The following is a 23,144-nucleotide window of genomic DNA, read 5'->3' as shown; positions in this document are numbered from 1 at the left end:
AAGAAAAGTCAGATCAGAGATGAAATGTATATGGTGATTTATCTTTGGAGAGTTTAGTTGATAATTTTCAATTAATAAAAGCAGCGAAGAGAAATTTTGTATGTTCCTATAAATTAAACAAGTGTTAAACATAGATCTAAGGCCAGGTGCGGTGGCTCACGCCTGTAATCCCAGCACTTTGGGAGGCCGAGGTGGGTGGATCACGAGGTCAAGAGATCGAGACCATCCTGGTCAACATGGTGAAACCCCGTCTCTACTAAAATACAAAAATTAGCCGGGCATGATGGCGCACGCCTGTAGTCCCAGCTACTCAGGAGGCTGAGGCAGGAGAATTGCTTGAACCCAGGAGGCGGAGGTTGCGGTGAGCCGAGATCGCGCCATTGCACTCCAGCCTGGGTAACTAGAGCAAAACTCCGTCTCAAAAAAAAAAAAAAGAAAAAAGAAAAAAAAAACAAACAAAAACATAGATCTACATTTTTTTTGTTTCTAAGTAAGTTTACTGTTAGATAATTTAAGTCATTTAAACTCATTTTGTCTTGGAAGATTAGAGGTTTACTATTATCCTTAATCTGTTCAGATGTATAGTTTGAAACCTTTTCATTATTAAAAAGATGCAGAAGACTACACAGAGCATTTATATAACTTAATTGTTATGAGGTTAACCCTGTTTTGAGTCTTACTCTAATAACGCCATTGCGAGTCTTACTCTAAGAATTGTATGTTTTCTTGTCTTACCCAAATTCTTTAGTGTTTTAATGTTACACTTTTAAGCATATGTGTTAGGAATGTATTGAAACTGTTTACTTCCCAGTAGAGGCTTTTTTTTTTTTTTTGGATGGAGTTTCGCTCTTGTTACCCAGGCTGGAGTGCAATGGCGTGATCTCGGCTCACCGCAACCTCCGCCTCCTGGGTTCAAGCAATTCTTCTGCCTCAGCCTCCTGAGTAGCTGGGATTACAGGCATGTGCCACCATGCCCAGCTAATTTTTTGTATTTTTAGTCGAGATGGGGTTTCACCATGTTGACCAGGATGGCCTCGATCTCTTGACCTCGTGATCCACCTGCCTCGGCCTCCCAAAGTGCTGGGATTACAGGCGTGAGCCACCGCTCCCGGTGAGGCATATTTTAAGCTTAAATAACATTTAGCGATCATTTTATAAGAAACAGCTGAGTGTGGTGGTGTACACCTGTAGTCCCAGCTGCTTGGGAGGTAGAGTTGGGAGGATGCTTGAGCCCAGGAGTTCTGAGGCCAGATTGGGTGACATATCAAAAGCTCATATCTTAAAAAAGAAGAAAAAAAAAAAAAACAAGCAAAAAACTACTAAGTGGATGTTTAAAGGTTTAATTTCTGTATTAAAAATGTAGCTAATTTTTTCTACTATATGCCGAGTGCTATTCATATATTAACTACATAGACTAATTGAGTTAATTTTCACAGTAATTGGATAGGAAACTGATTTAGTCCCCAGAGGCTATTATTGAGGTAGTGGTTCTTCATCAAAATTTTTTTTTTTTTTTTTTTTTCCCGTGAGATAGAGTCTCGCTCTGTCTCCTAGGCTGAAGTACAGTGGCATGATCTTAGCTCACTGCAATCTCTGCCTCCCGGGTTCAAGCAGTTTTCCTGCCTCAGCCTCCTGAGTAGCTAGGATTACAGGTGTGTCAGGTGTGTGCCACTACACCTGGCAATTTTTTTTTTTTTTTTTTTTTTTTTTGAGACGGAGTTTCACTCTTGTTACCCAGGCTGGAGTGCAATGGCACAATCTCGGCTCACCGCAACCTCCGCCTCCTGGATTCAGGCAATTCTCCTGCCTCAGCCTCCTGAGTAGCTGGGATTACAGGCACACGCCACCATGCCCAGCTAATTTTTTTATATTTTTAGTAGAGACGGGGTTTCACCATGTTGACTAGCATGGTCTCGATCTCCTGACCTCGTGATCCACCCGCCTCGGCCTCCCAAAGTGCTGGGATTACAGGCTTGAGCCACCGTGCCCGGCTTTTTTTTTTTTTTTAATACATGGTTTCACCATGTTTGTCAGGCTGGTCTTGAACTCCTGACCTCAGGTGATCCGCCCGCCTTGGCCTCCAAAGTGCTTGGATTACAGGCGTGAGCCACTACGCCTGGCCAATTTTTGTATTTTTAATAGAGGCAGGATTTCATCATGTTGGCTAGGCTGGTCTGGAACTCTAGACCTCAGGTGATCCCGCTGCCTCGGCCTCCCAGAATGCTGGGATTACAGCCATGAGCCACTGTATCCGGCTCTTCATCTACTTTTAAGGCTTTATTTGCTGTATGAACATTGATAATTCGTAGTATTAGATATAGAGTTCTCTGGGCCAGGTGCAGTAGCTCATGCCTATAATCTCAGTGCTTTCGAGACTGAGGTGAGAGGATTGCTTGAGGCCAAGAGTTCAAGACCAGCCTGGGCAACAAAGGGAGACCCAGTCTACAAAATAATGTATATATTTTTTAATTGGCTTGGTGTGTTGTGTGCATGTGTAGTCCTAGTTATTCAGGAGGCTGAGTTGGGAGGATTGCTTGAGCCCAGGAGTTTGAGGCTGTAGTGAGCTATGATCGTGGCACTGAAACTTATGTAAGAGACCCAGTCTCTTAAAAAAATAAGTCTCGTATGGCTCATGAAAAAGAAAAAAAAAAAAAAAGGAAATAGTGTTCTCTGGGGTTGATGTTTTTCCCATTCCTATAAACTAGACTATTCATGTTAATATAAAGCTTGAATTTCACTTGTATTTTTTTTGTGTGTGAATGAAGTGGTGGTGGGTATGGTGTTAATAAAGTTATAGAGCACCAGTACCCAATAAAAATATGTGATCTATATATAAAATTCTAAAAATTTTAGTATTCTTTAAAATTATAAAACAGATGAAATTAATTTTCATATTTTAAATAGATATTTTATTTTAACTCAATAGATCCAAATATTATATGCTCAGTGTAAAAATTAATGGCACTATTTTTTTTTAGTGGGATTAGGAGTACCAGGTCCTTAATGTCTGGCGTATATTTTACGCTTGTCCCGAGCTTGTTTCAGGACTAGCCACATTTGAAGTGATCGATAACTGCGTATAGCTAGTGCCTACTCTATTGAACAGCACAACTCTAGAGCTTTTCCTGTTATGAAATGATATATAGTCTTTTATTAGTAATAGAGTAATCCAGTAGTTGAGTCCTGGTTGAGTCCATGTGTACAAGGGAAAGATATTAAAGCTATCTGATTTTACTCTCGTCTATGTCTAGCATGTAGATGAATGTAAAATCTTGGAATGCTCTTCTTAAACCCATCTCAAAATGTGTAAATATTAAAAATATTTAGTAAATAATATTAGTAAATATTTAAAAAAGAATCTGTTAATTTATTTCAGCTTTCTGCATCTAATATTCTCTATTTTCAGTGAATTGACTTAGAGGAATACATAATGATGTGAAGAATTGTATGCTATACATTTTTAAATTTTATTGTGTATATTTGAGGCTTTCAACATGTTACAGAGTACATTTTTAAAAGACACCTTGTGTCCAAAGCCAGTCCATATTACATCGTCAAACCTGATCATGAATATAGCTTAAAATATTTAAATATTCTTTGATATTTTTCTTTTGAAAAAATATTTATAGGCCGGGCGCAGTGGCTCAAGCCTGTAATCCCAGCACTTTGGGAGGCCGAGGTGGGTGGATCACGAGGTCAAGAGATTGAGACCATCCCGGTCAACATGGTGAAACCCCGTCTCTACTAAAAATACAAAAAAAAATGGCTGGGCTTGGTGGCGCGTGCCTGTAATCCCAGCTACTCAGGAGGCTGAGGCAGGAGAATTGCCTGAACCCAGGAGGCGGAGGTTGCGGTGACCCGAGATCGCGCCATTGCACTCCAGCCTGGGTAACAAGAGCGAAACTGTCTCAAAAAAAAAAAAATTTATAAAAGAAGCAATTTGATTTTGTGTGTGTGTGTGTGTGTGAGACAGAGTCTGGCTCTTTCATCCATGCTGGAGTGCAGTGGCGCAATCTCAGCTCATTGCAACCTTCACCTCTAGGGTTCAAGCAGTTCTCTGCCTCAGCCTCCCGAGTAGCAGGGATTACAGCTGCCCACCACCACGCCCGGTGAATTTTTTTTGTATTTTTAATAGAGACAGGGTTTCACCATCTTGGCCAGGGTGGTCTTGAACTCCTAACCTCGTGATCTACCCGCTTCAGCCTACCGAAGTGCTGGGATTACAGGTGTGAGCCACTGCGCCCGACTGCAATTTGAATTTTATAATTTTGATTAAAAACAAACCTGCAGAAGTGATACTGTATAGAAAGACCTTTTAAGTTCCAACAGTTTTAAAGTGCTTTAAATGTTATTGCCAGGGCTGTGCGCTTTAGTGAGGTGACATTTTATTCTTTCTTTTTTTTTTTCTTGCGATGGAGTTTCACTCTTGTTGCCCAGGCTGGAGTGAGTGCAATGGTGCGATCTCTGCTCACTGCAGCCTCTGCCTCCTGGGTTCAAGCGCTTCTCCTGCCTCAGCCTCCCAAGTTGCTGGGATTACACGCATGCGCCATCACACCCAGCTAATTTTGTATTTTTATTTTTTTTTTTTGAGACGGAGTTTCGCTTTTGTTACCCAGGCTGGAGTGCAATGGCGCAATCTCAGCTCACCGCAACCTCCGCCTCCTGGGTTCAAGCAATTCTCCTGCCTCAGCCTCCTGAGTAGCTGGGACTACAGGCGTGCGCCACCATGCCCAGCTAATTTTTGTATTTTTAGTAGAGACGGGGTTTCACCATGTTGACCAGAATGGTCTCGATCTCTTGACCTCGTGATCCACCCGCCTCGGCCTCCCAAAGTGCTGGGATTACAGGCGTGAGCCACCACGCCCGGCAAGCCAATTTTGTATTTTTGGTAGAGACAGGGTTCTCCGTGATGGTCAGACTGGTCAACAGTTTAAAGTATTTCAGTATGAGCCAAAGTAGTAAATGACAACACTGCATTTATTGCAGTAGGCAAACGTTAAGCCAAAGAAATGTGAAAAATAGGAGTAATAACTGCTTTAGTTTAGATCCTAGTAGAATGAGAGACTAATTTTACCTTGTATGAAGTATGCATTTAGCTTAACTATGGCTTAATAGCAATTGAGATTCCATAATTTCCTTATAATTTATAGATTTTAGTCTAAGATTTTGCAGAGAACTTGACTTCCTAATAGTTGTACTGGCATAATTAGGAAGTGACTCACATTGATATTCTTGAGAAGTTTGAATGAATGTCGTGGTCTGTGTAAGAGTTGGTGACACTCCTTTAATTATTTAGTGGCTTCACTGTTGAGTAAATCTTATAAGCTCTTCAGTTGAGACTGATCATGTTTTTGTGAAAAAACATCAAGCCCCAGTTAAGGAAAAAATGAAATGTATTTTATACGTAAGAAAAGCCATTATCATTTTAACTATAGAACTAACTTAAAATTTTAGAGTCTGCCCCAAATTCTCCAAGAATTGGAAGCCCATTGAGCCCAAAGCAAAATAGTGAAACAAGTATTCTTCAAGCAATGTCTAGAGGTTTGTCTACCAGTTTGCCTGACTTGGACTCAGAACCTTGGATAGAAGTAAAAAAGAGACATCAGCCAGCCCCAGTGAAATTGAGGGTAAGTTGTTACAGACTGAGTGAAGTATGATATGCCCTGGATGGAGTATAAGGTCAGTGCATTTTATGTTTGTCAGGTACACATGTAAAATTTGAAAAAGTTAAAAAAAAATTTAAATTTGTAATTGTTGACCTTCAGTAGACACTTACGGGTTATTGTATGAGGAAAATAAGTTGTATCAATTTTTAAAGTGTATTTTTTATTTCTGAACCTGATTTAAGAATTTTGGGGGCCGGGCGCGGTGGCTCAAGCCTGTAATCCCAGCACTTTGGGAGGCCGAGGCGGGTGGATCACGAGGTCAAGAGATCGAGACCATCCTGGTCAACATGGTGAAACCCCGTCTCTACTAAAAATACAAAAAATTAGCTGGGCATGGTGGCGCGTGCCTGTAATCCCAGCTACTTAGGACGCTGAGGCAGGAGAATTGCCTGAACCCAGGAGGTGGAGGTTGCGGTGAGCCGAGATCGTGCCATTGCACTCCAGCCTGGGTAACAAGAGTGAAACTCTGTCTCAAAAAAAAAAAAGAATTTTGGGAGGTGGGCACAGTGGCCCATACCTGTAATCACAGCACTTTGGAGGCTGAGGCAAGAAGATTGCTTGAACCAGAAGTTCTAGGCCACCTGGGCAACATAGGGAGACCCTGTCTCTACAAATAATTCAAAAAATTAGCCAAGCATGGTAGAGCGTGTCTGTGGTCTCAGCTACTCAGGAGGCTGAGGCAGGAGGAACACTCGAGCCCAGTAGGTTAAGGTTGCAGTGAGCCATGATCACACCACTGCACTCCAGTGCAGGCAACAGAGTGAGACCCTGTCTCAAAAAAAAAAAAAAAATTTTTTTTTATTTGGCTTTCTACTTGTGATTAATTTTAACTTAAATAATATTTCAGTTTTTTATAAAGTCAAAAAAATATGACTTTTTTTTTCTTTTTTTTGAGACAGAGTCTTGTTCTATTGCCCAAGCTGGAGTGCTGTGGTGCAGTTTTGGATCACTTCAGCCTTTGCCTCCTGGGTTAAAGAAGAGTCTTGTGCCTCAGAAACTTGAGTAACTGGGATTATAGGCTCGCCTCACGATGCCCAACCAACTATTTTTTTGTGTGTTTCTGGTAGAGATGGGATTATGCATGTTGCCCAGGCTGGTCTCAAACTCCTGTCCTCAAATAATTTGTTTGCCTCGGCTTCCTAGAGTGCTGGGATTACAGGCATGAGCCTCTCTGCACCTGGCCAGAAAAAATAAAAATTTTGAAGTTATACCCATGTTAATTATTTGTAAGGTTCTAGGGGTGTATATCAGGTTTATATATGTTTTGGTGATTTGATGCACAAAAAGAAAAGAAAATTGAATTTCTTGCCGGGGGTGCGTGAGGGAGTGAGATGGTGATATTTATAAAAGCAGTAGGAGATCCTTGTGGTAGTACTGCTCTGCATTTTTCACTGGTGGTAGGTAAACGAACTTACATATGTGTTAGGATTTCTTTGGTCTCAATCACAAATGAGTGCAAGCAAAACTGGGGAAGTTAAGCTAAGATTTATTTATATCGAAGTCAATACCTTGTTTGGGAGGTTGTAGTATATTTTTGTAAGATGCTACCATTGGGCGAAACCAGGATACATGAGCTCTCTACTATTTCTTACAACTGTATGTGAATGTATAATTATCTCAAAATAAAAAGTTCACTAAAAATAAACTTGGGAAGAATGCCACTCAAAAGATTCAAATATTGAAAGTCAGCTATCTAAAGGGGATGGAAGGTATTGAGAGAAGGACTGTGATGTGGAGGACCAGCAAATTGCTGATGGTAGCTGGTTTTCAAAGTGTAAGGAGAACTGTATAGTTTTATGGCCAAAGAATGCCAATATATCTAAATTATATGGTATTTTGGTGCTGCAGACCGAGGATCTGGCCTGGAGGAAACATGGCTTTAGGTTCTGGGGGCCTAGATATTTCAGAGATAACTGTTGAGGTAGCTCAGTTATTGACATAATTGTTAATAACTTTTAAAAAGTGATCTTTTAAAAACATTTAGAGTGGGCATAGAAATCTTAGTTGAACATTTTTCTTTAGAATTCTAACAACATTTTTCTTTTGTCAACTGGGTTTCAGTTTTTCTCTTGTGAAAGTCAGTACCTTCACATTCTTTGTATCAAGTGATTTTTTTTCTTCTTGAGATTCTGTTTTTTGAGACAGAGTCTCACTCTTGTTGCCCAAGCTGGAGTGGGGTGCAGTGGTTGGGATCTCAGTTCACTGCAACCTTCACCTTCTGGGGTCAAGTGATTCTCCTGCCTCAGACTCCTGAGTAGCTAGGATTATAGGTGCCTGCTACCAAGCCCAGCTAATTTTTCTACTTGTATTTTTGTTTATTTTTTTGAGACAGAGTCTTGCTCTGTTGCCCACGTTGGAGTGCAGCGGTGCAGTCTCAGCTCACTATACCTCCTGGGTTCAAGTCTCCTGTCTCAGCCTCTCAAGTAGCTGGGATTACAGGTGCCTGCCACCATGGCCAGCTAATTTGTTTTGTATTTTTAGTAGAGATAGTGAAGGGGTTTCATCATGTTGGCCATGCTGGTCTCGAATTCCTGACCTCAGGCGGTCCACCTGTCTTGGCCTCCTAAAATGTTAGGATTACAGGCGTGAGCCACCATGCCCACCCGATTGCATGCTCTTGGTAAGTGAAAACGTCCCATGTACTTGGACATCTAGACTGGGCAGATAATAGGAATGCTGGTTCTTTTTCTCCACAATTGCAAAAAAAAAAAAAAAAAGGAGTACTTTTCTCTGAGACGTAGAATTTCTTAATGTATCTCATTCATTGGTGAAATTACCTTTTCTTTTTCTCTCCCAGCTTTGTTTTAGAGATTCAGAATAATACTAGGATATGTTCAAATTCTATCCAGCCCTAGCACCCAAAACATGAGCCCTCCCTTGTCAAATCTTATTTTGTTTAGAAAGCAATTCTTGGGCTTTTAGTTGGGAGCGATCTTTGTATAGTTTAAATTCTGAGATAAAGGGATTGGATTGACTGTTCTAGCTGTGTTCTATAGTTGGTTTTGCAAATACCTACTTTGATTGCCATACAATAGTTCATTCCTACTCTTTGTAACTGCCGTCTCTAAACTTTCTAGAACCCTGGGAGGATATAGCTTTTATCTCCCCGTTAGCCTTTCTTTGTATCAGTTCTAGGTTCCTATTTTTTCTGCTCTTGTTTATTATCAGTACAATCCCATTTATTTTCTGCTTTCCAGAAATTCATAAAAGTCTTTGATCTTCTGATGGTAATGCTTGTTTTCAGTATTGATGTGGATTTATGGTTTTCATTCTTTGCACTGTGTATTATTACTGCAAATAAGCATGCACACTTAAGTCATCTTCAATCCCTAATCTCTTCTTTTTTTTGAGACAGCATCTTACTCTGTTGCCCAAGCTAGAGTGCAGTGGCATGATCTCAGTTCACTGCAACGTCTGCCTCCTGGGTTCAAGCGATTCTCCTGCCTCAGCCTCCCAAGTAGCTGGGATTATAGGCATGTGCCACCATGCGTGGCTAATTTTTTGTATTGTTAGTAATGACAGGGTTATGCCATGTTAGCCAGGATGGTCTTGATCTTCTGACCTCATGTTCCACCTGCCTCGGCCTCCTAAAGTGCTGGGATTACAGGCGTCAGCCAGTGCACCCGGCCCTCAATCCCTAATCTCTTAATAATGGCCTTTTCCTGAGTGGGCGCTGTGGCTCACACCTGTAATCCCAGCACTTTGGGAGACCGAGGTGGGCAGATCACATGTCAGAAGATCAAGACCATTTGGGCCAATATAGTGAAATCCCATCTCTACTGAAAATAGCAAAAAAAAAAAAAAAAAAAAAAAAAAATTAGCCGGGTGTGGTGATGCACGCCTGTAGTCCCAGCTACTCAGGAGGCTGAGGCAGCAGAATTGCTTGAACCCAGAAGGCAGAGATTGCAGTGAGCCAAGATCCTGCCATTGCACTACTGCCTGGACGACAGTGCGAGACTCTTTATCTCAAAAACAAAACAAAACAAAAATCATGATCTTTTCCTCAGAAATTACAAAAACAAATTTAATAGTTTGATGTTTATTCTCTTAGACTTTTATCATGTACCTGCAAATGTGAAAAACAATATATAGTTTAAAATATATAATTAATGTTTTTAAAAATATATATTCACAGTGTTTTACAACTTGTCTTTTTTTAGTAAAAACATCATGGGCAGCCTTCTGTTTACTAGAGTGTTAGCTCCATCAGGACAGAGTTGTTGTTAAATTTATTGCTGTATGTCCCTTCCTAAAACAGTGCCTGGCTCAGAGGAAGCACTCAGATAATTATCAACTAACTAAGTAAATATTACTGGGACTGGGAATTTTGAAAGGGAAGAGTGTTTTTCCTAGACATAGGAAGTTAGCATGCACTGAAGGGTAAAATAGACCAGAGGATGACAAGTGAAAGTGACACCAAGGAGAAACTTATTTCCTTCTTCTGGGAGTTTTAGACTAGTTTACATTGTTAGAAGATCCAGGATCTGAAAGCTTAGACTTTTTTTTTTTCAAGGCAGAGTCTAGCTTTGTTGCCCAGTGTGGAGTGCAATCGCGCTGTCTTGGCTCACTGCAACCTCTGTGTCCCAGATTCAAGCAGTTCTCCTGCCTCAGCCTACTGAGTAGCTGGTACTACAGGTGCCCACCACTGCTCCCAGCTAATTTTTGTATTTTTAGTAGGGACAGGGTTTCAGCATATTGGCCAGGGTGGTCTCGATCTCTTGACCTCATGATTCACCTGCCTCTGCCTCCCAAAGTTCTGGAATTACAGGCGTGAGCCATTGCGCCCAGCAGCTGAGACTTTTAATGTAAGCCAACAGCTGTTTTAAGTTCTTTTTTGAGAACAGAGTCTTGCTCTGTCCCCCAGGCTGGAGTGCAACCTCTGCCTTCTGGGTTCAAACGATTCTCCTGTGGCAGCCTCTCAAGTAGCTAGGACTACAGGCACGTGCCACCATACCTGGCTGATTTTTTCATTTTTAGTAGAGATGGGGTCTTGCCATGTTCAAGCCAGTCTTGAACTCTTGGCCTCAGGTGATCCGTCCACCTTAGTCTCCCAGAGTGGTGGGATTACAGGCATGAACCACCATACACGGCGGTGGTTCATGTTTTTTTTTTTTTTTTTTTTTTTTCTTTTTCTTTTTTTTTTTTTTTTTTTTGTGAGACGGAGTTTCGCTCTTGTTACCCAGGCTGGAGTGCAATGGCGCGATCTCGGCTCACCGCAACCTCCGCCTCCTGGGTTCAGGCAATTCTCCTGCCTCAGCCTCCGGAGTAGCTGGGATTACAGGCACGCGCCACCATGCCCAACTAATTTTTTGCACCTTTAGTAGAGACGGGGTTTCACCATGTTGACCAGGATGGTCTCGATCTCTTGACCTCGTGATCCACCCGCCTCGGCCTCCCAAAGTGCTGGGATTACAGGCTTGAGCCACCGCGCCCGGCCTGGTTCATGTTTTTAAGTTCCATAGGAGGGGTAGACTTTGTTAACAGTTGCTGAATATTAGCATGAATTTGACATGAAAACTGGGCCATGTGGGGATAAGGATAGAGTATAGCGATTAGGTAAGAAACTATATTATTATCATTTTGAGGTAAAAACGTGCAGAATAAGGAAGATTATTGATTCTGAAAATCAAAAGACCTTGGTTCAACTGATTGATTGATTGATTGAGATGGAGTCTTGCTATTGTCGTCCAGGCTGGAGTGCAGTGGTGTGATCTTGGCTGACTGCAGCTGCCCTGCCTCCCAGGTTCAGATGAATCTCCTGCCTCAGCCTCCTGAGTAGCTGGGATTATAGACATCTACAACCACGCCAGGCTAATTGGTTCTATTTATAGCTGTGAAATCATAGGCAAATGCTTTCATATCTCTAGGCCTTTGTTTTTATTGGTAAAATGAATTAGTGTGAAAGGTAATGGTTGATTAAGACTGTTCAAACTCTTAAGAGTCTTTAATCTTTATTCAACTTTGTGGTTTTCTTTAGTCTTAAATTTATTGGGCCAAAATAATACTCACTTGATTTTCTTTTACAGTTTGGCTGTTAAACTAATAATTGAGCATAAAAGCTTGATATTACTTACTTGCAACACTGTTTTATGACATTTAATTTAAAAGTGATAGAACATTTTTTATATAAATTACCGATTTCTTCCTTCAGGAATCAATGTCTGTACCTGAAGGGTCATTAAATCAGCTATGTTCTTCAGAAGAACCAGAACAAGAAGAACTTGATTTTTTGTTTGATGAAGAGATTGAACAAATAGGACGAAAAAACACATTTACTGATTGGTCTGATAATGATTCAGATTACGAAATTGATGACCAAGACTTAAATAAGATTTTGATTGTAACTCAGACACCACCTTATGTGAAAAAACATCCTGGAGGAGATCGAACAGGCAACCATATGTCTCGGGCAAAAATCACATCTGAACTTGCTAGAGTTATCAATGATGGCTTATATTATTATGAACAGGATCTATGGATGGAAGAAGATGAAAACAAACACACAGCCATAAAGGTAATTGTTTCTGGCCAACATCTTTCTGCTGATGCTTTGTTTTGATTTTATGTTGCTATTTATATTCTTAAACTTGAGGCTTTATTTAATGAAATGTTGAATATAAACATATTTAACTAGAAAAATTTCTGGAAATATACCTGATAATTACCACCTGAGGAATCATTTTATTTTATGAAAGTAACAGTGTGATGAATACTATAATTATAAAAGAAAATTAGCACTCACTGAGTTAAACCCTTGCTTTTTTTTTTTTTTTTTTTTTTTTTTAGGTGAAAATGCTAAGAACACCCTTTCTCATATGAAAGAATAAAAACAAGTTACTATGGACAGGCTTAATTCATATGCTCATTACTTACCTGGCTGTCACCCCAACTGTATGAGCCAGTGGCTTTAGAGAACACTGACTTTTCTTGCCCCTTTCTGTTTTCGCCACTTAGTCTATGGTGCATGATCCAGGGTTGTGGACAAACTGTAGATGACTTAACTGGATGATTGTCTCTGTTGATCCAGTAATTACTGTGGTGCTAGGGATACTTTTTACAACCTTGTTCTAAGTTTTATCTTCTTGCATTTCATTCACCCCAGATCCTGGTCCCTATCCTAGTTATTAAAGTAAAATAGAGAGCCAGAATGGTTTACTAGGTATCTGTACTACTTCAATATGAATTATAATGGTACAAGTAAGGGAATAAAAGGGATCTTTTTCAGCCCTTAAGGTTATCAGAAAAGCCCCAGTAGTTAAATATTTGTGTTCAGGACAAGGTATAATAAGGGAAAGTTATATAACATTATATGCCAAATAGGAAACTGATCTTGGTTGGAAATAAAGTTGTACGAAGAAAAACTGGCCAACTAGTGGCTGAGTAGTGGGTACTGCCTGTCGACGGGGTTTCATGTCATCAGCAAGAAGTGCACTGGCCTTGGCCCCTCATTTCTTTTCTTCCCGGAATCTGCAGTACTGTTAGCCTTCTGTAATTACTGCCTTCTTGGAGAACCCGCCTCAGGCTGTGATAGCTTGTTATATGACTTAGAGCCTGAGCAGTTCCCTGCTTGTCCTACTGCTGTGGGAAAGGAAGCCTGTTTTTATGATGCTTCTCAGTTGAAAGTCTTTTCTAGTGTAAGCATTTCTATTTTACTTGTAATAGAACAGAGATACCAGTAAATTCTACCAATAATCAGTTAAAATTCTTCTCCCATTCTCTATCCCTTTACCCAGCTTTGTTTTTCACTGTAGGATGTATCAGTATCTATAATGCTGTATATTTTACTTACCTTTATTCTCTTGAAGAAAAACCATGGATGTAATACCATTGATGATAGGACTTTTTTGTCTATTTTGTTTATTACTTTTGTATCTCTAGTGCTAGAATAGTTTCTGGCACAAAGAAATGTTCAATTTGTATTTCTTAAAGTGGATAAATAAATTATGAAGTAAACATTATGCACTAACTAAAGGAACCTAATAACTGTATATAATACTGATTCTGTGGGAAATGTTTTCAGTCTTCCAAGTAACAAATTTGTAAGCCCTCTTGAGAAACATAGCATTTGTAGGTGATTATTTCCTTAAAGTGTAGACAACAGTAATTAAAAGCCGTGTATTGAGTTCTTGAGGCATGTACTGATCTTATTCAGTAAATATTAATCAAAGGAAAGTAATCTTGGCTGTATAACTTTAACCTTTATAATTGCAAATATATCGTACATTGACCTGATTCTTAGGTGCATTCTCATCATTTAACTCATTCTCTTTGGTTCTGATTCTGTGCCCTACATGTAGTTTCTCATTAGACTTGTACTTTTCCATTGGGTCTGCTTAAAGGGAGAGAAATCAGTCATTTAACATATTCCATTGAACACTTACTATGTGCCAGACGCTGCTAGAAACTGGGCTCAGAGTGAGAAGGTAAAAAATAGGGTTTCTATATGCCTAAAACCTACAGATAATTGGGGGAACAGACATAAAAATAAACCCATGATAAGTACTTAATCACAAATTACAATAAATATTCTTTTTTATTATTATTGTACTTCAGGTTTTGGGGTACATGTGAAGAACATGCAAGATTGTTGCATAGGTACACACATGGCAGTGTGGTTTGCTGCCTTCCTCCCCATCACCTGTATCTGGCATTTATCTCATGTTATCCCTCCCCAACTCCCTACCTTCCACTGTCCCTCCCCTATTTCCTCACCCACATACCCCAGTGTGTGATGCTCCCCTCCCTGTGTCCATGTGTTCTCATTGTTCAACACCCACCTGAGTGAGAACATGCGGTGTTTGATTTTCTGTTCTTGTGTCAGTTAGCTGAGAATGATGGTTTCCAGGTTCATCCATGTCCCTACAAAGGACACGAACTCATTGTTTTTGATGGCTGCATAGTATTCCATGGTGTATATGTGCCACATTTTCCCTGTCCAGTCTATCATCGATGGGCATTTGGGTTGGTTCCAAGTCTTTGCTATTGTAAACAGTGCCAAGTGAACATTCGTGTGCATGTGTCCTTTAATAGAACGATTTATAATCCTTTGGATATATACCCAGTAATGGGATTGCTGGGTCAAATGGAATTTCTATTTCTAGGTCCTTGAGGAATCACCACACTGTCTTCCACAATGGCTGAACTAATATACACTCCCACCAACAGTGTAAAAGTGTTCCTATTTCTCCACATCCTCTCCAGCATCTGTTGTCTCCAGAGTTTCTAATGATTGCCATTCTAATTGGCATGAGATGGTATCTCAATGTAGTTTTGATTTGCATTTCTCTAATGACCAGTGATGATGAGCATTTTTTCATGTTTGTGGGCCTCATATATGTCTTCTTTTGTAAAGTGTCTGTTCATCTCCTTCACCCACTTTTGAATGGGCTTGTTTGTTTTTTTCTTGTAAATCTGTTTTAGTTCTTTGTAGATTCTGGATATTAGCCCCTCAGTCAGATGGGTAGATTGCAAAAATTTTTTCCAATTCTGTTCATTGCCAGTTCACTCTAATGACTGTTTCTTTTGCTGTGCAGAAGCTGTGGAGTTTGATTAGGTTCCATTTGTCTATTTTGGCTTTTGTTGCCAATGCTTTTGGTGTTTTAGTCATGAAGTCCTTGCCTATGCCTATGTCCTGAATGGTTTTAGCCTAGATTTTCTTCTAAGGTTTTTATGATGTTAGGTCTTATGTTGAAGTCTTTAATCCATCTGGAGTTAATTTTAGTGTAAGGTGTCAGGAAGGGGTCCAGTTTCTGCTTTCTGCACATGACTAGCCAGTTTTCCCAACACCATTTATTAAACAGGGAATCCTTTCCCCATTGCTTGTTTTTGTGAGGTTTATCAAAGATCAGATGGTTGTAGATGTGTGGTGTTGCCTCCGAGGCCTCTGTTCTGTTCCATTGGTCTATATCTCTGTTTTGGTACCAGTACCATGTTGTTTTGATTACTGTAGCCTTGTAGTATAGTTTGAAGTCAGGTAGCATGATGCCTCCAGCTTTGTTCTTTTTGCTTAGAATTGACTTGGCTATCGGGCTGTCTTTTGGTTCCATATGAAGTTTAAGATGGTTTTTTTCAGTTCTGTAAAGAAGGTCATTGGTAGCTTGATGGGGATAGCACTGAATCTATAAATTACTTTAGGCAGTATGGCCATTTTCACGATATTGATTCTTCCTAACCATGAGCATGGAATGTTTCTCCATCTGTTTGTGTCCTCTCTTATTTCATTGAGCAGTGTTTTGTAGTTCTCCTTGAAGAGGTCCTTAAATCCTTTGTTAGTTGTATTCCTAGGTATTTTATTCTCTTTGTAGCCATTGTGAATTGCAGTTCGTTCTTGATTTGGCTCTCTTTAAGTCTGTTATTGGTGTATAGGAATGCTTGTGATTTTTGCACATTGATTTTATATCCTGAGACTTTGCTGAAGTTGCTTATCAGCTTCAGGAGATTTTGGCCTGAGACAATGGGGTCTTCTAGATATACAATTATGTCATCTGCAAATAGAGACAATTTGATTTTCTCCTTTTCTAATTGAATACCCTTTCTTTTTCTTGCCTGATTGTTCTGGCTAGAACTTCCAATACTATATTGAATAGGAGTGGTGAGAGGACATCCTTGTCTAGTGCCAGATTTCAAAGGGAATGCTTCCAGTTTTTACCCATTCAGTATGATATTGGCTGTGGGTTACAATAAGTATTCTAAAAGAAAAAAAAAAACAGAATGTGATTTCGTTGAGTAGTCAGGGAAGGCCTCTGAGAAAGTCAGTAATAGTGAAATCTGAAGGAAGTAGGACATAACCAAGCAAAGAATAGGGAAACAGTATTCCAGGAAGAGGAAACAGTAAATGTCAAGGATGTGAGGCAAGAAAGAATTTGGCACATTTGAGCAACTGGAAAAAAGGTCAGTTTGCCTATGATATTATATAAAAGGTTAATTATAGTTGAATGGACAGGAGTCAGATCATTTATGTGCCATGTTAAATAATGTGTAATTTATCTAAAGTTCAAATTCAGTATCTTAGTTTTGCAAAGGCAGTGCGACATGATCTAATTTTTGTTTTTAGTAGATCACTCTGGTTGCTTTGGCAGAGACTGGATTGTACAGGGACAAGAGTGGGCAGAGGAAATCCAGTTAAGAGGCCGTCCATACAGAATATGAAGTGGTAGGCTAAGACAAACAGGTGACAGAGGAAATACAGAAGTGAGAAGACTATCTCATCTGATCCTTAAGAGATGATTATATAGGAGTTGTATAGGAAAGTGTGTTGTTGTGGAAGTCAAAAGCTGGCTCCAAGAGAAGAGAATAATCAGGTGTGTCAGCAACTTTATAGGTTGAATTAGATAAGAATAAAAAGTATGCCAGGCGTGGTGGCTTACGCCTGTAATCCAAGCACTTTGGAGGCCAAGGCAGGCGGATTACCTGAGGTTGGGAGTTCAAGACCAGCCTGACCAACATGGTGAAACCCCATCTTTAAAAAAAAAAAAAAAGAAAAAGAAAAAGAAAAAGAATGAAAAGTATGTCATATTGATAGGGCAGTTTAGTACTCATTTTTGACTCTGCAAAAGAGTTTTGTTGGATTCAGGAAGCTATGTTGAACTGGACCAAAGAGTGAATAAAGGCTTTATTCTGTTTTGGGCATATCTTTACTGCTGAAGACTACTAAAATGACAGGCCTATAGGTAAGAAAATACCTGCTTAAAATAGAGATATGCTAGGTAAATTATTATCAGGCTAAAACTACAGAGAAGGGAAGTACTGAAACTTAGTTTTACCCTGAGGTCCCTTGTAGACGCTACCAAAAACAGGGATAAAAAACAAATTCAGGGATCAGCCAAAATTATGGATTTTCATAGGATTCATTTTCCATTTAATTGGTATCCAAAAGTGCACCAAGATCTCACAGATCACCACTAAAGAACTTAACTCACGTAATTAAGTACCACCTGTTCCCCCCAAAATCCATGGAAATAAAAAAAAAAGAAGATGGCCAAAAGGAATATTCATTTTCAGTGAAAGAACTGAACTTGCTTCACAACTACTGCCCTAAGGGACTCTATAAAGAATATTTTTCTGGTTGTGCTGAGCAGAACAGGGAGGAAAAAATTGGGTTAGAAGTTGTATTCATAGGGCCGGGCGCGGTGGCTCAAGCCTGTAATCCCAGCACTTTGGGAGGCTGAGGCAGGTGGATCACGAGGTCAAGAGATCGAGACCATCCTGGTTAACATGATGAAACCCCGTCTCTACTAAAAATACAAAAAAATTAGCTGGGCATGGTGGCGCATGCCTGTAATCCCAGCTACTCAGGAGGCTGAGGCAGGAGAATTGCCTGGACCCAGGAGGCGGAGGTTGCGGTGAGCCGAGATCGCGCCATTGCACTCCAGCCTGGGTGACAAGAGCGAAACTCCATCTCAAAAAAAAAAAAAAGAAGTTGTATTCATGCAACCCAAGTTCATACTCTGGGTTACTAAAGTAAGTACTAGTTGTCAATTTAATGTGATTGTGCCTAGCTTATGAAAATGATGTTTTTTTTCACCTTTATGCTAGACCTCAATGTATTTATTCACATTATATTGCAAGGAAAGTTAGCAGCACATAAAATGAATAGCAAGAAAGTGAGATCTTGCATGTGAAAATGAGCAAAAGCAACAGGCAGCAGAAACTTACCTTAAAATAATTTTTTTTTCCTTTTGAGATGGAGTCTTGCTCTGTTGTCCAGTCTGTAGTGCAGTGGCACCATCTCAACTCACTGTAACCTCCACCTCTCAGGTTCAAGTAATTCTCTTTCCTCAGCCTTCCAAGTAACTGGGATTACAGGTGGGTGCCACTGTAGCTGGCTAAGTTTTTATATTTTTGGTAGAGATGGGGTTTCACCATGTTGAACAGGCTGGTCTTGAACTCCAGACCTCAAGTGATCTGCCCACCTCGGCTTCCCGGAGTGCTGAGATTACAGCCATGAGCCACCGTGCCTGGCCCCTTAAAATAATTTAGATAGTCAAATTATAAAAGTATGCAATAGCTAGGTTTACTATGTTTAAGGAAACAAAAATATGTATAGAGAAGAAGAAATTCTAAAGAATAACCATAGAACTTCTGGAAGTAAAAACAATTATGGGGCCGGGCACGGTGGCTCAAGCCTGTAATCCCAGCACTTTGGGAGGCCGAGGCGGGTGGATCACGAGGTCAAGAGATCGAGACCAACGTGGTCAACATGGTGAAACCCCGTCTCTACTAAAAATACAAAAAATTAGCTGGGCATGGTGGCGCGTGCCTTTAATCCCAGCTACTCAGGAGGCTGAGACAGGAGAATCGCCTGAACCCAGGAGGTGGAGGTTGCAGTGAGCCGAGATTGTGCCATTGCACTCCAGCCTGGGTAAGGAGAGTGAAACTCTGTCTCAAAAAAAAAAAAAAAAAAAACACACAATTATGATTAAAGTTAAGAACTATATCAATTTAAGGGGTTAACAACAGATAAGACAGAGCATTAGTCAATTGGAAGACTGTTAACAAGAATTTATTCAGAAATTACCACAGAGTAGCGAAGAAATAATGATAAATGAATATATAAAATATATTGAATATATGAAAAGAGGGCACAGAATGATTTTCTGCACAGTCTGCTATTGGTTGTTAAGTTTCAAATCAAGTTTTGTAATTTAACATCTAATGGATTTTATTATAAATCTTTTTATTTATTTATTTTTTTTAAAGGTAAGCAAGAAATTTGGAATATAGAGTAATGGAGAGGGTCTAACATACACATTTAATGAGAGTTCCAGAATAAAAGGGTAGAGAGAATGGGGCTGAATCATTATTAGAAGAAGTAATTAGGACCTCTGCAGAACTGAGGAGAGGTGTCAGAGACTAGCCAGAAAAAAAATGGCAGATTACTTTCAAGAAAGAAGAATCATTAGACGGCTGACAGCTAGCTTCCCAACAGTGACAGGCAATAGACAATGGAATGATAAGCTTTAATTTGCCAAGGGAAAATAACTGTCAACTTATAATTGCATGCCTTGCAAAAATATCTTTCAGTAAGGGAGGTAGAATATGAGAAATTAGAACCAGCAAAGCCTCATGAAAGGTAGTCACCAAAGGGTAGAATAAAAGCGATTTTACATATCAGAGACACAGAAAGGACTGCAGAGAAGAACAAGTGATAAATACATGATTAAACCTAAATGAGACCGGGCGCGGTGGCTCAAGCCTGTAATCCCAGCACTTTGGGAGGCCGAGGCGGGTGGATCACGAGGTCGAGAGATCGAGACCATCCTGGTCAACATGGTGAAACCCCGTCTCTACTAAAAATACAAAAAAATCAGCTGGGCATGGTGGCACGTGCCTGTAATCCCAGCTACTCAGGAGGCTGAGGCAAGAGAATTGCCTGAACCCAGGAGGCGGAGGTTGCGGTGAGCCGAGATCGCTCCATTGCACTCCAGCCTGGGTAACAAGAGCGAAACTCCATCTCAAAAAAAAAAAAAAAAAATACCTAAATGAATGTTAACTGTATAAAGCAATTATTATGTCTTATAGATTTACTGTAACAACACAAACTGGGAGAGAGAGCAGTAAATGAATTAGTATTTAAATGTAATTTTATATCTGGAAAAGGGGTATTGATTAAAGTTATTAAAGTTTTCAAATTGCAGTTTGAAGGATACCCATTTAATTTGCAAGGTGATTTGAATTCATGTGGAAATTTCAGGAATACATAGTAGTCAAAACATTCTTAAAAAATAACAAAATTATGGCTGGGCGTGATGGCTCACGCTGGGAGGCTGAGGCAGGTGGATTACCTGAGGTCAGGAGTTCGAAACCAGCCTAACCAACATAGTGAAACCCTGTCTTTACTAAAAATACAAAATTAGCTGAGCGTGGTGGTTCATGCCTATAATCCCAGCTATTTGGGAGGCTCAGGCAGGGGAATCACTTGAACCCAGGAGGTGGAGGTTGCGGTGAGCCAAGATCACACCATTGCACTCCATCCTGTGCAACAAGAATGAAAACTCCATCTCAAAACAAACACAAAACAAAAACAAAATTGAAGGACTCATATTTTATGGTTTCAAACTTACTACAAAGCCACAGTAATCAAGATAGTGGTACCAGCATAAGGATGAACATGTGGATCGATGGAATAAAATGGATAGCCCAGAAATAAACACGTCTATTTTCAACTGACTTTTCAACAAATGTGCCTAGACCATTCAGTATGGAAAGAATAGTTGTTTCAACAACTGGCACTCGGTCAACTTGATATATACATACAAAAGAAGGAAGTTGGGTCCTTCCTTATCTTATATCATGTATCAAAATTAACTTGAAATGAATTAAATTTATAAGTTTAAAAGGGAAAAGTATAAAACTCTAGAGGAAAATATGTAAAATCTTCATGACCTAGGATTTGATAGTGTTTTTTCATATGACACTATAGCATAAGGGACAAATGATAAAAAAAGGTAAATTGGACATCATCGAAATTAAAAAAAAAATTTGTTTTTTGCGATGGAATCTCACTCTATTGCCCAGGCTGGAGTACAATGGCACGATCTTGGCTCACTGCGACCTTCTCCTCCTGGGTTCAAGCAATTCTCCTGCGTCAGCCTCCTGAGTAGCTGGGATTACAGGTGCCTGCCACCTCACCAAGATAATTTTTGTATTTTTAGTAGAGATGGGGTTTCTCCATGTTAGTCAGGCTGGTCTTGAGCTCCTGATCTTGTGATTCACCTGCCTTGGCCTCCCAAAGTGCTGGAATTAGCAGACGTGAGCCATGGTGCTTGGCCAAAATTTTAAAGTTTTGGATCTCAAAGGACACCATACAGAAAGTGAAAAGCCAGTACAGATGTTCCTCATATTAAGATGGGGTTACATCCTTATAAACTCATAAATTGAAAATGCACTGTTAAACTCTAATGTATTTAGTACACCTAACCTACCACACATCATAGCTTAGCCTAGCCTACCTTAAACATGCTCAGAGAACTTAACGTTAGCCTTAGTTGGGCAAAATCATTTAGATGCAAGGCATATTTTGTAATAAAGTATTAATGTCTTGTATAATATGTTGATTACTATACTGAAAGTGAAAAACAGAATGGCTCACTGCTGCTGCCCTGCATTGCATGAAAGTATATCAAATATTGCTGGCCTGGGAGAATTAAAAATTTGAAGTACAGTTTCTGCTAAATCCCTGTTGCTTTCACAACATTTTAAAGGCCAAATCATTAAGTTAAACTATCATAAGCCAGGGCTGTTTCTACAACAAAACTTAATACAATTTACATTAGCACCCAAATACATGAAATATTTATAAATCTGACAAAATATGTACAGGATCTAGGCCAGGCGTGGTGGCTCACGCCTGTAATCCCAGCACTTTGGGAGGCCAAGGCAGGCGGATCACCTGAGGTTGGGAGTTCGAGACCAGCCTGGACAATATGGAGACACCTCCTGTCTACTAGACATACAAAATTAGCCGGGCATGGTTACACATGCCTGTAATTCCTCGGGAGGCTGAGGCAGGAGAATCACTTGAACCCGGGAGATGGAGGTTGTGGTGAGCCGAGATTGCGCCATTGTACTCCAGGCTGGGGAACAAGAGCGAAACTCCATCTCAAAAAAAAAAAAAAAAAAAAATGTACAGGATCTATATGAGGATTACTACAAAGCTCTGATGAAAGAAATAAAGGAATAAAATAAATAAATCAAGAAATATTCCATGTTCACATTATAGATGGGAAGACTCAGTAATGTCAGGTCTTCCCAACATAACCATAGATTCTGTGCAATTTATGGTCGTGTTAAATTGAAATGGATTTAGTATACCCAATCAAAATCCCAGTAATTGATTTTGTGGATATTTCAAGAGGGAAAAAAATGCCTAAAAGACTCAGAATAACTAACATCACATTGAAAACTGGAAGACTGATACTACCTGACTTTGACTTACTAGAAAGCTACAGTAATCAAGGTGGTATGGTATTACTGAAAAAACAGACAACTGGATCAATAGAATAGAATGGAAAGCACAGAAATATACCTACAGAAATGCAGTCAACTGATGTTTGACAAAGGAGCAAAGGTAATACAATAGAGAAAAGAGTCTTTCCAACAAATGGTGCTAGAACAACTGAGCATTCATGTGGAAAAAAAAATAAAAAATGAATCTTTACCCTTCAGAAAAATTAACTCAAAGTGGACCTAGTCCAAAATGTAAAAGACAAAACCATAAAAGTCATAGAAGATAACCTAAGAGAAAATCTAGATGACCTTGGGCTTAGCATGAGTTTTTATATACAACACCAAAACAATCCATGAAACAAACAATAAGCTGGGATTCTTCAAAATTAAAAACTTAGGCCCAGTGAAAGATGCTGTCAAGAGAATGAGGAAGGCCACATGTAGTGGCTCATGCCTATAGCCTCAATGCTTTGGGAGGCTGAAGTGGGAGGATTGCCTGAGGCCAGGAGTTTGAGACCAGCCTGGGCAACA

At 39.8% G+C, this 23,144-nt stretch overlaps 1 protein-coding gene across 7 annotated transcripts in view; it reads left to right on the top strand.

Moving 5' to 3' along the window:
• LARP1B (La ribonucleoprotein 1B) overlaps positions 1 to 23,144 on the top strand; it is a 171,588-nt gene that overhangs the window by 51,155 nt on the left and 97,289 nt on the right. For all 7 annotated transcript variants that reach the window (XM_039479124.2, XM_039479123.2, XM_039479122.2 and 4 more), the window contains 2 exons: positions 5,455 to 5,627; positions 11,818 to 12,180. In XM_039479124.2, coding sequence (XP_039335058.1) covers positions 5,455 to 5,627; positions 11,818 to 12,180 — 536 coding nt within the window. The remainder of the gene's footprint in view (positions 1 to 5,454; positions 5,628 to 11,817; positions 12,181 to 23,144) is intronic.

The sequence above is a fragment of the Saimiri boliviensis genome, chromosome 3 (genome assembly GCF_048565385.1).
Source record: "Saimiri boliviensis isolate mSaiBol1 chromosome 3, mSaiBol1.pri, whole genome shotgun sequence".
Lineage (NCBI taxonomy): Eukaryota > Metazoa > Chordata > Mammalia > Primates > Cebidae > Saimiri > Saimiri boliviensis.
The sequence above is the reverse complement of the archived record's forward strand: the minus strand, read 5'-3'. Positions and strand labels throughout refer to the sequence as shown.